Here is a 14,088-nt window from a genome sequence, read left to right as displayed (position 1 = left end):
TTCAATCGTGATGTTGTCTTTGATGAAGAACGAGGACCTTTTCAGCTTTCCTCATCTAAGCAACATTTTGAGGATCAACCTTTGAAGGCTTCTTATTTAGGTGTTCGTCTTCCATTTGGTTCACCTGATGAGAGGGATGATGCAGATTCTGAATTTGACGATGCACTACCTCGATTTCCTACAGGTGATGCTAATCTTCCACTTGTTCCAAATCCTGCTCCACCTTCAGTTCCACCTCCAATTCCAGTTATTCCTTTTGCATTTGATGTTGGTTCTTCTACTCTTCGGCCTAAATGGTGAGCTAAGACCATTAGTGATCTTCGTCCTGATGAGCTCATTGAGGGTAGATCATCCAAAAACAAGAGCAAAGACCAATCTACAATTAATTTTGCTCTCACGGCCAACATTCATAGTATTTATGAGCCTCAGACATATACAAAGGCAAAAGGGATTCCAGAGTGGAAACAGGCAACGGACGCAGAATACCAGAGCCTTCTAAAGAACAACACTTGGGTTCTCTCTGATCTTCCTCCAAGGAAGAAGTCCATTAGCTGCAAATGGGTGTATAAGGTCAAGTATCATGTAGATGGTACCTTGGATAAATACAAGGTCAGATTGGTTGCTCAAGGATTCACACAGCAAGAGGGCATTGATTATGAGGAGACTTTTGCTCCTACTGCCAAGATGAGTACAATTCGTCTTCTTCCCGCTATTGCAGCTTAGTTTGGATGGAAAGTCCATCAAATGGAGTGCCTTCCTCAACAGTGAGCTGCAAGAAGAAGTTTACATGATGCAACTTCTTGGTTTCAAGGTTGCCAGTAAAGAACATCAAGTATGTAGACTCATGAAAGCACTCTATGGACTCAAACAAGCTCCTCAAGCGTCGTACATCAAGATTGATCAATACTTGGTTGCTCATGGTTTTCGACATAGCCCTTTTGACAGTAATCTGTATATGATGATCTCTTTCTTGTTGTCTAAGTTGATGACCTGATCATCACTGGTAGTTCAGCACATTTGATTGCAGAAATCAAACAAGACCTGTGCAAGGCTTTTGATATGACAAATTTGGGGCTTCTCCATTATTGTTTAGGTGTTGAGGTTTGGCAGACTGATGGTAGCATTTTTATTTCTCAATCTAAGTATACCAGGAACTTGCTTGATAGGTTTCGAATGCAGGATTGTAAACCTACTTCCACACCTTTGGAGACAGGACTGAAGTTGTTAGCCAAGTCTGATTCCCCTCATATAGATGAAACAACATTCAAGCAACTAGTGGGCAATCTCATCTATCTCACTACCACTAGACCTGATCTCAGTTTTGCACTAAGCTACATTTCACACTTCATGACAGCCCCTAAGGCTGATCATTGGGTAGTAGCGAAGCCTGTGCTGCGTTATGTGAAGGGCACTTCTGATTATGGACTTCTTTACACTTGGAGTCATGATCCTAGACTCAATGGTTTCACATATTCAGATTGGGCAGGTTCGGTTGATGACAGGAAATCAACATCTGGGTATGTGTTCAGTTTGGGATCTTGTGCAGTCACATGGACTAGTAAAAAGCAGCAGGCAGTGGCTCTCTCCTCGACAGAAGCAAAGTATCGAGGAGCAGTTAAGGCAGCTTGTGAGGCAGTTTGGCTTCGTCAGATGCTTGCGGATATGCAAGTATCTCAAGCAGATCCAATTCCCTTGTTCTATGATAATCAGGGAGTTCTCAAACTTGCCAAGAATCCCATCTTCCATGAAAGAACCAAGCAAGTGGAAACTCATTGTCATTTTATTCAAAAGCTTGTTGAAAACAGGTCAGTTTAGTTGCAGTATGTTCCAACTGCGGATCAAACTGCAGACATTCTCACCAAGTCTCTCAACCTAGATAAGTTTGCTAAATTCAAGGGGCAGCTTGGTGTTGTTGACAGATTGACCATTAAGGGAGGGTATTAGAATAATATCGTTATCATTAATTAATGGTCAATTATGTATTATATTGTGAATAATTAGATTGTTTCTATTTACGATTGTTTCTTTTTAGAAACATCGTTTTTGTAATTCTTTATAATGATCTTTCGATCATTCTGTAAATATAATCAAGTTTTTTACCAATTACTTGTTCGTAACATTTTCTTGGTCCTTTTGAGGACCTTTTGGCATCCCCTACATGTCCCTATATTCCCTAGCCATCCTCTGCACTTTGGGGTGTCTCCCAAATCAAAATCATGAAAAACAGATAAAACAGATCCATACCCATGCTTTGAATCCATTGCTGCTACTACTATGGAATTAGGGAAAGGTTGCCCCAGAGATTGGTAGACATAGGTCTGAAAAGGGGACCCACCAAGGCCCCCAACCCAAAAAAAGCTTTTTAAACGCATGCTCATCATTGTTTTGCATTCACCAAAAGAGAATAACAGGAAGAGTAAAGAGAGGACAAACTAGTTACCAAGATGTCTACCAAATGATGACTGGTTTCTGATTTTGTTGCTCAGAATATACCCATGTGCTATGCATGATGCAATATTCCTTTTTTTTTGGCATATATACTATACATTATGTAACATTTATTTTATTGGCAGTCTCAATATACATCATGTTTCATAATGTGTATGATTATCAGTCTCTCATGGAATCAATGAACTGTTATTGTACTTAGTCTTTGGAATTTCAATTTCTTTTGGTTTGTTTATGTTACTTTTAGATATTTTTGTCTATTTATATTTTTTAAATTTAAATATTAATTTATATACTATTTTAAGAGTCATACCCTTGCCTAATTTAAATATTAATTTATATACTATTTCAATAGTTGTACTTGTACCCTTGCCTTCCCCCAACCATCACCAAAATCTGAAGAAAAAAAACTGCCATTCTGAAAATCTGTCCTTGTTCTCATGTCCCCACATCCATGAAATTTGGTGAAACTTTGTTTCAACCCCTCAAAATTTTCCCTATTCACAAGGTACAGATTCTTGAAAACTGCTTTAATACTAAAAGCAATTCAGACGTGCAAAATCAATAAAGTTTTCTTTACAAAAATTCTTCAAAATTTATTATGTTTGAAGTGAACCTGATTATTGTATTTGCATTTGAATTGGATTAAGGTCGAGATGTAGATAATTGTGCGAGCCTATAAACTAATGATGCAATCTATATGTACCCTATTAATGGTGTTATCACTAAAAAGGATGTTCAGGACTCTTGCTCTTGAAAAACCTCTAAAGGGAATCTTTGAGCTCAACTTTGATGGTTCCTCAAGGGGAAACCTGGCCTCGCTGATATGCGTGTGGTAATTAGAGATTTTGTGGGTCATTTTGTTAAAAGGTGTTGCCTTTTACTAGGCAACAAATCAAATAATAAATCTGGACAGTAACGTATAGTTGATATAGTTGTTGGTCTTACATTGGCTTCTTCAGCTAACTGTAAGAAACTTATGATCAAGGATGATTCATAAAAAAATTTATTCGAGGTCTGAAGAAAGGCTCTTTTCCAAGTTGGAGAAACAGCTGCTTTATTGAAGAAGAACTTGCTCTTTTGTCTTAGTTTATGGTTGTCCAATTCAGTCATTGCTTCAGGGAATGGATTAAAGTGGCGGTTTGTTTTGAATGTTGGAATAAATCAAGCTCCCTTTTCAGCCCTCCACAGTGATAATTTGGATTGTTGGCCTGGGATTAATCATTTATTTGATTTTATGCCTCTGTAAATATTTGTTAATCTGAAGTTATCCCCGACCAAGCTTATTACATATAAGTCATGGAATGATGTGTCTCATATTCAGTATGGCTAGTCATTGGTGATATGGAATTTCATTTTGACGTTCTTGTGTCAGTATGTAGATGCTTATGTAGCTCCTCCCTTCTGCTGCCTTTATATGGAGTAGGATCAAAAGCTTCATTTTGTGAGTATTTTGACATTCAAGTGTATAATTGTGTCAGTGACAAGGCTTGTCCAGGCTGTGGCCACATGGATTATTGACCTTGCTATGGCTTTCTAAAGAACAAGAGGTAATGTCCCTTTCCAGAATTTTAAATAAGAATAACATATTTGAAACATAACCAGCAATCTTCAACAAACTATATTCAAACAATAGCAATTAATTAATCATACCAAAACAGCACAAGTAATTGGCTAGACACACATAAACTTGCACAATTGAATAACACCTCCAACAATAATTTATATGAACTTAGATCAGATCTCTACAACAATGATAAACTTCACCAAATTATGACAAAAAGCACCAAATAACATAGACAACTTGCATAAACAACTCAAAAATTCCCACAGCTCTTATATTGATATAATTTTGATTTCCATAGCAAATGGAATTGTTATGACAATCATTACAACAGCAGCAAACAAAAATTACAAATCTGCAAGTGATTTACTCACTGAAAAACTAAACTATTTTGCAAACCTTGAAGCTCCAATGCGCTCCTAGAGTGAGAATGCCCTCAAGAACCAAAGCGTTTACGTCCTTTGATTCCAACAACCGATGGGTTTTTGTCCACTAATTGTGATCTCCTATGGGTTTTCATCCATAGAAGAGACTTTAACACAAAGTGTCAAGAAGATAAAATGACATTTACAATTGAAATATTTTCCTAGTTTTCTATGCTACCCCTCCCCCCAAAAAAAGATCAAACAAGTCAACCTAGACCCAAGTCGGGGCCAAGGCTTGAATTTGACTTCTACATGCTACATCACAGGTGGCCTTAGTGGGCCTTTTGCATGTTACATCGCATATCAACCTTACAGGCGTTATTAACTTTCCCGTTGAAGGTTCAAAACTTCTCCTTCATTCTGACTTGACATGCAAACCACAACCCCAATCCTCAACCTCTGATAGCTCCTTGGCATGCATCAAGTAACAAACTTGATCCCTGACATCCATCATGTCCTTGGCATGTGTTGGGCAATGACCCCAATCCCTAACCTCTAATAGCTCCTTGGCATACTTTGTGCAACACTCCCAATCCCCAACCTACGACAAGCTCTTGGCTTGCATCAAGAAACAACCTTGATGAAACAACCTTGATCCCTACTCCAATACGTTCTTGACATGCATTGGGCAACGACCTCAATCCCCAAACTTTGACACCTCTTGGGCTTGAGTCAAGCCATAGTCTCAATCTTCAATCTTCGACGTCTCCCAAGAATGAGTCAAGCCGTACTCCCGACCCTTCATCATCGATATCTCCGTGTCCTTGGCATGCATCGAGTAGCAACCCCATTCCCCAACCTCAAATAGGTTCTTGGCATGCATTGAGCAATAACTTCAATCCCCAATCTCCGACAACTCTCAGGCATGATTCAAGCGATAGTTTAGATCTCTAATCTTAGACATCTCTCTAGCATGACTTAGGTAGCAATTCCAACCCCCTATCTTCTATGTCTCCTTGAGCAAGAAGTATTTCGTCTGATTTTTGCAAAAGGGCACATGACAAATCCTCCCTCCCCAAGATTGATTGTTCTCAAGCAATGCGAATTGGAATGCTCGGGTATCTTTGTGCTAGTGAGTTAAATCATGATGTAGAGTTCATAGAGCCAAAATTCTATACTTGTTAGATGATCATCTTCTGCCAATGAGTCTTATGCAAATTCGAATGATCAAGTGTCTCCATGCCAATATCATGAATCCCACTATAATGCCCATGTAATCTGGATCTTGTACCTTTCCATATTCGGCTCGGAAAGTAATAAGACAACCAATTATCCATATGTTGATGATCCACAAACTCCCATTAGACCAAACGCTTCTCTATGCATTGGCCACCATATTTTTGTTGTGCCACTCTAATCTCCAGATGAGTATGATGATAAATCCCTTGAGTCCTAGTGGATGCTATCCTCATACTATAGGTTGGAACCCTTATGAGTTTGGACCACTTAGCTTACATACACGGTGGAATCAAGTTGCAACAACCAAAACTTATCCCAAATCTCATCCAAAACAGCAGTGCAGTAGCTGAAGCAATTGTCCTCTGCAGCTCCAATGGCTGAACCCTTTCACAAATAGCATGGTTCATGAAAGTTTTCCAAAAATCTGCAATCTGGCAGTTGGATATATTTTTAAAATGGCAGTTCAATATCAAAAACCCTAAAAATCAACAGTATTAAAATGGTACAATTGCTACAACACTGAAAATCTCTTGCAAAAAACAGCAACAGAAACACTGAAAACAACCATACGATGCTTGAAAATTTTCCAACAGCAGCATCAAACTAAAGATCACTCAGTTTTATGTGATTGAATGCACATGTATGGACTCATTTCCCTTGAACTTTATCTCTATAATATACCTTTCGACAAAATGTGGCCAATGTCTGTCAACTATGATGTTCACCTTGAACGCCAAAGACTGTTCAAATGATGCCCCAAGCTTTGCCACTTCAAAGATAATTCATATCAGATTATATATATACTGGAAGGTAGCTGTCACAGTCATATTTGGCTTGAAATCTCCCTTCAAACAGTGATATATCAGCTAGACTATTGGCACTTAATATTCCCAAGGGATGTGAAATTTTACACACAGCATGAGGCAAGATGATCTTCCCAAAAACATCCATGTAATACTGCATTTCTTCACTCAAAATCAGAAATGTAATGGTTAGATATCAACCTGCCAAAACCTCAACACTGAAAGTGATCTGGAAATATCATCATGTGACTGGAAGTTCTTCTTTGGCTGCTATAAAACTGTGGGAATTAATAGAGATGTTGACAGTAACAGATACAAATTCTGGAACCATTCTCCAAATGGCCCTTGACTCATATCTATTGCAACCAATACTCATCCCAACTATGTCAAATTGATATTCCTCAACCAAAAAAAATCATTTAACATTTATTCCCTTTGGTCAAGCTTAGAAGTGTAATATTGAGCATGACAAAATACCATTTGGGTCAAGCATCTTACCTTTGGAGGAGATTGTGAGTGGCATCAAATGATCTTTCATCCATAGAGCAATGACAACTCTACAATCTTCTTCTTCGGAGCCTGAAAGTTCTACCACCTCTCTCTTGGGATTCAACTTCAAAGTGAAATGCCCCATGATGTAGAAGTTGTTGCATTCCATGTATCCATCTACTATGTTGGCAAGCTATTGTAGCCACTTGTTCTTCCTTAAGCATCTTACCTTTGGAGGAGATTGTGAGTGGCATCAAATGATCTTTCATCCATAGAGTTATGGCAACTCTACAATCTCCTTCTTCAGTGCCTGAAAGTTCTACCACCTCTCTCTTGGGATTCAACTTCAAACTTCAAAGTGAATTCCCCCATGATGTAGAAGTTGTTGCATTCCATGTATCCATCTACTATGGTGGCAAGCTATTGTAGCCACTTGTTCTTCCTTATCAATGCTATGATTGCCCTCCTGTAATGTCCCCACTTTGAAATATAATTTAATAATAAATAATAAAGATAAAATTAAGATACAAAACAATAAAAAAAAAAATTAAAATATAAAAGAATATAATTAAAATTTGATTAAAGTTAATGAATGGTCAAAAGGCATGAAATGATAAGTTGTGACTCCCCCAAATATGAGGTATAAAAGGGAGAAGGGAACTCATTGGAAGGTGGGATAATTGGGAATCGGAAGTGCAGATCTGATTTATCATTTAAATAAGAAGTGCAGATCTGATTGTGAAAGGTTGTGTCCCTTTCAGAAGGAGGAAATAATGAAGAGTGGCACTCTTTCAAAGGATGCTAATGGTGAAAGGTTTTGTCTCTTGCCAAAGGGCATTTATGATGAAATGGTGTGACCTCTCCCTCTCATGAAGGTTCACTTAAGGAAAGGGGGAGATGGGGATAAAATAAGAAATGGAAAACACCGTAGATTCAAAAATATATATATATATATATATATATATAGTGGTCCTTGAATATATGCATAATACTGGACTTCAGATTTATATGACAGTCATGCTTAATTTCATATACATTCTTTAATCTTTCCTATTGCCCCTCATAAGGATTGAATGTGCGAATGTAGGAATGTTAGGGAGAGGCAATATTAATACTGTGATGTCCCCTTCTAGTTGACATCTGTCAGCTGAGTAGATTAGCCTATCACTGACCCTCGTAGGCTGATGAGGTTGGGTAGAGGGTCCTCTAGAGTTTGATTCACCACCTTCAGAGCAAGCACTCCAGGTCTGGTCTTTGTTTGAGGTCTCCAAGACTCCGTTTGAGATACTTTCTATTTTTAGCAGTCCTGCTATTTATAGCCAGTAGGTTGGGCAAGGACAGATTATGGTTTGGCAGTCTCCAGTTCAGACTACAGGCATTTCTGATGAATACTTAGAGAGAGATTAATATTTAATTATTTTTAATTAAATATTAAATGGCGAACTTTAATGTTTTAAAGTTTTAAAAAGTCACTTTAAGTTATAACTTAAGTGAGGGTCTATTTCTCATCAGATGGGGCCAGTTTTTATATTAAAGGGAAGATGATTTATTTTTGACACTTCAATAGTCAAAAATAAATAATAAAAGTTAAAACATCATTAAAGGCCAAGTCGCACCCTTCTTGGGAATCGCGCCAACCCTAAATGGAGAAGATTAAAGAAGATTTTAGGTCTTCTTTTCATTATGCTAAGTTTTGATATTTTTGTTTGGAGCTCTGAGAGGATTTTTGGCCTAAGGTTTCAGCAGAAGACTCTTCTGCAGTGATCAGAGGTATCGGTACAGGAAAACGTGGGATTCTTGTGCAACAGCATCAGAGGTTGTGAAATATCAGCTGATCTTGCTCTTTCAGTTGGTTTTATCCAAAAACCAAGATTGGACAGATTGGAAAGGGGTTTATTAATTTTTATGAAAAAGATTGATTGCAGCCGCAGAGTCAAAACAGAGGAAGGAATAAGTGTGTGACAGATGGGGGTTTTGTGCATGTACAGCTTGCTGATCTGCCATACCTTTCTTCCTTGAAAGGGTACGATTTTTGCTAAGGAGGAGTCCAAAAATTCCGAAACAAATGCCAGAAGGGATGCCTTGCCAATGTCTTTCCATCGGGCTATGTGCAAGTATTTCGGGTCAGTTTAAAATAAATTGCAGCTTGCTGTCATAAAATCTGTGCATGACCAGCAATAGGAAAATAAGGGTTTTAACAGAATATACTGGTATTTATCAGTTCTTCTCTAGCTTGTTGTATTTTTATTTGAGTATTAAATAAATGATGAACGGATGTAATGAGGGTTTGATCAGTGTTGTTGAATATAAATTGATTTCCAGCAAATACCATTAGTTGCTTTTTGTGCTTAAGATTGTCAAAATTGTCATTATTTGCAAAGAACACACTTGAAACACAACAGGTTCAGCAAAACGTTAGTTGTCTCAATTGAGGGCCTTTTGAGGTTCTTACAAATACCTCGCAAGATAGGTAAGTCCTGCGGTGGAACGGACCACGCTACATCATACAAGGGCAAAAGATAAGACCTGCGGTGGAATGGGCATGTATTACATCAGATAAAGGCGCTATTTGTGAAGGATAGTTTGTAGCACCCTAACATGGTTAGTCCCCATCCTTGGTAGGGTTGAGGATTAGGTTAGAAGTAGGGATTGGGGATTAAATATAATAGTTATCAAATGTATTAAAAAAGCTAAATGTTGATTAGTTGCAATCATTGAATCTAAGCATAATAGTTATGTTGAAATATGTTGATCTTCCTAGTAAGAAGTATCATAAATCTTACTTAGTTAAGAGTAACCCTAACACTAATTTGTTATAATTATAATTCTAGGACAAATATTGGAAGGGGACATTACACCTCCATAGCAACCTATGCAAAAATTAGCCATCTAATCACTATAGGAGTGGTAAACAGCCACACACAAACTGAGAACACCTCATTAGAAGCTACCAACTATAAATTGCTCTTCACCATAGTTGGGAATCCTTGCAAAACCACTTGTGTGAACACCAATGAAGTAATAAGGTGCTGTTAACAATGATGACAATAATATTAGGATTGGAAATTAGGTTCATCGCTATCCTAGGAATGCCCCTGTCGTGATATAACAATACCATCTTATCATAACTCAACCACCTTGCTTTGTTGGAGATCAATTATCCCATTCTACTCATGCTATGCTACCCTATCATACAACAGACTCTCCCTAGAATCTTTCAATGAAAACACCATGGTGCCAAAACTCATGATGATATTCTCTGCTCAACAATAGCCTTAAAAAATCAAGTTTCACACACTGCCGGTCCAAGTTAGACCAAGTATAGCCTTTGATAAATGACTAACCTTTGAATAAGGTTCTTGTTGCCAATTGAAACTCCACATAGAAGTCTTTGCATATCACATGTTCACCCGAAATGGCAACAAATCACTCTGCTTCCATGATGCTTGGCATTTGGGGTGTCTCATTCTTGGGGGTCTCAATCTTCATGAATCATCCAATTTGCTTGTAGCTCAAAACCCACAACACCGTACCAAGCTTAGTCACAAAATCTTGAACATCAAAATGACACCCATTTTGCTGACCTTCATCTAGCATCAAACTTCCCAAGGTGACTATCTCCATTTCATCTTTAAGTGTAATGAAGTGACAACTTGGGGAATGCATCCATTGTCCTTTAGTGTCCATGTTGGCCTCTCCTAGATCTATCATGTGTGAACCACAAGTCTCCTTTTCATGTCAAAAAACTAACCAATCAACAAGCTCAATGATCTTGGAGCAAAGCAATTTTAATGTTTCCCGATCAACATCTATGTAGCCAACATGCATCATCATGGAGTTCCATTCCCTCGTGTCAACAATTGCCGAAAGAGCAAAGGGATTGGAAAATGTGTGGCCCATTTTGAGCAACTCTCTATTGTTTTTCAAAACTCCATCAAGCATCCAATCAACTTGTGAGATGTCATTAGGCGAATACCTCAACATGTTAGTCCCAAAATATAAGTCACCACATACCTCAAGCTTGCTCATGATCAAGCTTAATTATTATTTTGTCAACATGTAAAAGATGGAAAATCTACAAGTGACAATGAGAGTAACTCCATCAAAGACATACTCTCCTATATCCCACACCATTGCACATGAATGTCCTTGATCCTGAATAAAAAGATCCCCATGCCCCAAGCTATAGGTTATAACCTTCATCTCTCCGATATCATTAGGTTTTTAATGATCAACTTGCAATTCCTCTTCATGGGGGTCATTCAAAGTCAAATCATTCTTCACAGCAGCATAACTAATATGAAATATCTTGCAAATCATCATTACATGGTCCAATCATTCCCATACATTGCAAATTGTCATTATAGTAAGTGCAAATAATTCCATACCTGAAAATTAGGTGGATGTCTCTTGGACATCATTTGTAATTACTGACACATCTTCAACAAGCAATACCGGCTCTTCGTCAATGACAATGTTGTGTGATCTTGGACCTCACTACCTTCTTTAATTGAGGTGTCCTCTTGTTCCTCCTCTACAACATCACTTCTTGCTTGACCTTCTCTTGTGGTTCTGGCTCTAGCATACTCTTCATTATTTCAGGTTCCACTGACTTAAGCTCTCCCTCTTTCAAGAATGATTCTTTTGGCTCCTACTCCTCAATCTCCTTAGTGAAATCTGAATCTCCCTCTTCTTTTCTCCCTCTTCTTATGAAGTCATAATGGCTTCTTTTATTCAAATCCCTCATGTCATCTCTATCCCATCGTTCCATTCCAAAACCCTCTCTTCAAGGCTGCTCCTCAAATCTTCTTCTCCCCTACCCATTTCTTTGAAACTCACCATACTGAGTAAAAGTCATGTCCCAACGGATGGTTGGATCCAGGTCAATATATTCAACGTTGTTGAGACATGGACCAGCTAGGACTCGAACCTAGGACCTTCCATACACTGCTAGAGTGCTCTACCACTGAGCTACTGGCCCCTCTTGGACCAGTCCATCGTCGGTCCGGGTGTGGCTTATTTCCAACACCAACAAACATGATATCTCATCAATTCTTTATTAAAGGGTTCTATCTATACTCGTTTTAAAATTTTGGCTTTGAATGCCATTTAACTCCTATCACCGATATATTCTTTTCTCTTCTCCCTTCACAGGTATCTGATTTCTCTATCACTTATTTGTATGAACCTACACCACCACACACTCACGGGCTAGCTAGAAAGGTACTTTGATACCACTGTAATGTCCCTTTCAGAATTTTTAATTAAAAATAACATATTTGAAACATAACCAAAAATCTTCACCAAACTATATCCAAACAACAGCAATTAATCATACTCAACCTGATGGAATAGAAAGGATTCTCATACACACCTATATCTGAGTATAGGCAGCAGATCAGATTGAAATAAACAGCAGACCTGTGCATTTACAAGGTGCTTGGGCAAAAATATAGGAATATCCCATTAGGGGACATTAGAGCATAAGGGTTATCATGGAAGCTTTTTTCGACCAATCCTCCTCACTGATCTAGGACCATCTGCTCATACATTGGATAGGATGTGGTTGAGCAGCTTCTATACATCAAGACATGGATCACAAACACCTTCCTACCTTAATCTATCACACGGCCATTAGACTCCAAAATTTCAGTTAGTGCTCCAACTCTCCTGGGACTTCTGAAGGTCAGTATAATAATTGTTAAGACTAAGAGGAATGTACCTTTCAGAAAATTGGCAAATCTCTTTTATTTCAGTTTTGCAATATTAGGAGACCACCATTGGTTGCGTCTCAATTAGATCACATCTAGAATTTCGTTGAATTATTATTAGAAAAATTGAATTCGGTGTTTGCGTGATTTAAGAAATCAACAGTTACATTCTCTAATCCAACATTCCTTATTTAACAAAAAGGAAAACAATCAGCTACTTTGCATTTCGGGTTTTCTTTCTGTTAGTTTCATTTCCCATTTATGAGCTAGAATAGTTAAAAAAGGTTTGCGTTGTGAGCTTTATGTTGTTTTTATCGACTATGGGTTAATTTAGTTTCTTTGCATTGTTTTGCTTCAGCGTGTCAGTGACGGCATTGCTAGCTTTATGCCACATTAAAGACTGCTGAAATTGTATGCATTTGTATTTTAAAAGATATTTATGTAGCACTGAAAAGTATTTGTATGGTGTTGAGTTGGCGTTAGGAAATTGAAGTATCGAAATACCTGGGGTTTAGTGAAAACGCCGATGTCACCAGTGAAAGGGCTGGTGTCTTCTTCAACCTCCACGATGACATTGGCGGTGTCGGGAAGATCAGGGGGTCCAGCGTCGAGGGTGATGGTGGCGGATTGGAAGATTCCCAGCCTGTGGAGGCGGGCATTGGCACGCGTGGCCGCCTGCACCAGCTCCTGCATCGTCCCTGCGTTCCTTAGTTCCTCCAGCTCGCCTTCCAACACACAATCTTTCGTCTTTGTGTTACCTTTTATCTTAATGTCGTGAACACGTATTGGGACTTTCTCGCGGGATAATCGCTGGATGAGTCTGTTAACTTGCCCTATTTTCGCCTCCCTATCCTGCTCCTGCTCCTCCTCATCCTCCACCTCCTCTTTCTCTTCCTCCTCCTCTTTCTCCATTGTAATCTCGTCGGAGACAAAATGAGGAGATGGCTCCGCCATTGATGAGGATGCAGAGGAACCCTAGGTTACTGAATGAAAAAGCCTTCGCTATTTCAAAACCTGCCACTCTGTATGCATACCACAACGCTCATTTGAAAATGAAACGCAACGTGTGTTTTTACCAATAGATTATGTATTTTCTTTCAATATATGTTTGCACATATTTTTTTCTTTTTCATTTTGTTCTCTTTTGGGAGTAATTTTATGGTTGTATCTTTAAAGGTATCATTTTGGTGAGCATAAAATTATATCAAAATTAATGGAAAAGATTTAATTTTTATTTTGTATATACATCATAATTTAATGGTGCATTCTTATGTCAGTTCCCATTCAATTGTGTGTTAATTTTGAGGAAATATTTTTGTATATTTATATAGTGATAAATAGCACAATTTTGTATAGATGTGAATCTCATTTTTCATGTCTTTGTCCAAATTCAATCAAGTTTATGACCCTAAGAGTTATCTCCTAGTTACTAAATATGTTGGTGTTATCATGTCTCTAAGAATTAAGAT

At 38.1% G+C, this 14,088-nt stretch overlaps 1 protein-coding gene across 1 annotated transcript in view; it reads right to left on the bottom strand.

Annotated features, from left to right (window-relative positions):
• The window catches only part of LOC131068346 (uncharacterized), a 54,511-nt gene extending 40,810 nt beyond the window's left edge, over window positions 1-13,701 (bottom strand). The window contains exon 1 of the mRNA XM_058003532.2: window positions 13,124-13,701. Within this exon, the coding sequence (XP_057859515.1) occupies window positions 13,124-13,573 (450 nt within the window). The 5' untranslated portion in view covers window positions 13,574-13,701. The remainder of the gene's footprint in view (window positions 1-13,123) is intronic.
• Between the last annotated feature and the right edge of the window lie 387 nt (window positions 13,702-14,088).

Source organism: Cryptomeria japonica, chromosome 11 (genome assembly GCF_030272615.1).
Source record: "Cryptomeria japonica chromosome 11, Sugi_1.0, whole genome shotgun sequence".
In the NCBI taxonomy this organism is placed as follows: Eukaryota; Viridiplantae; Streptophyta; class Pinopsida; order Cupressales; family Cupressaceae; genus Cryptomeria; species Cryptomeria japonica.
The sequence above is the reverse complement of the archived record's forward strand: the minus strand, read 5'-3'. Positions and strand labels throughout refer to the sequence as shown.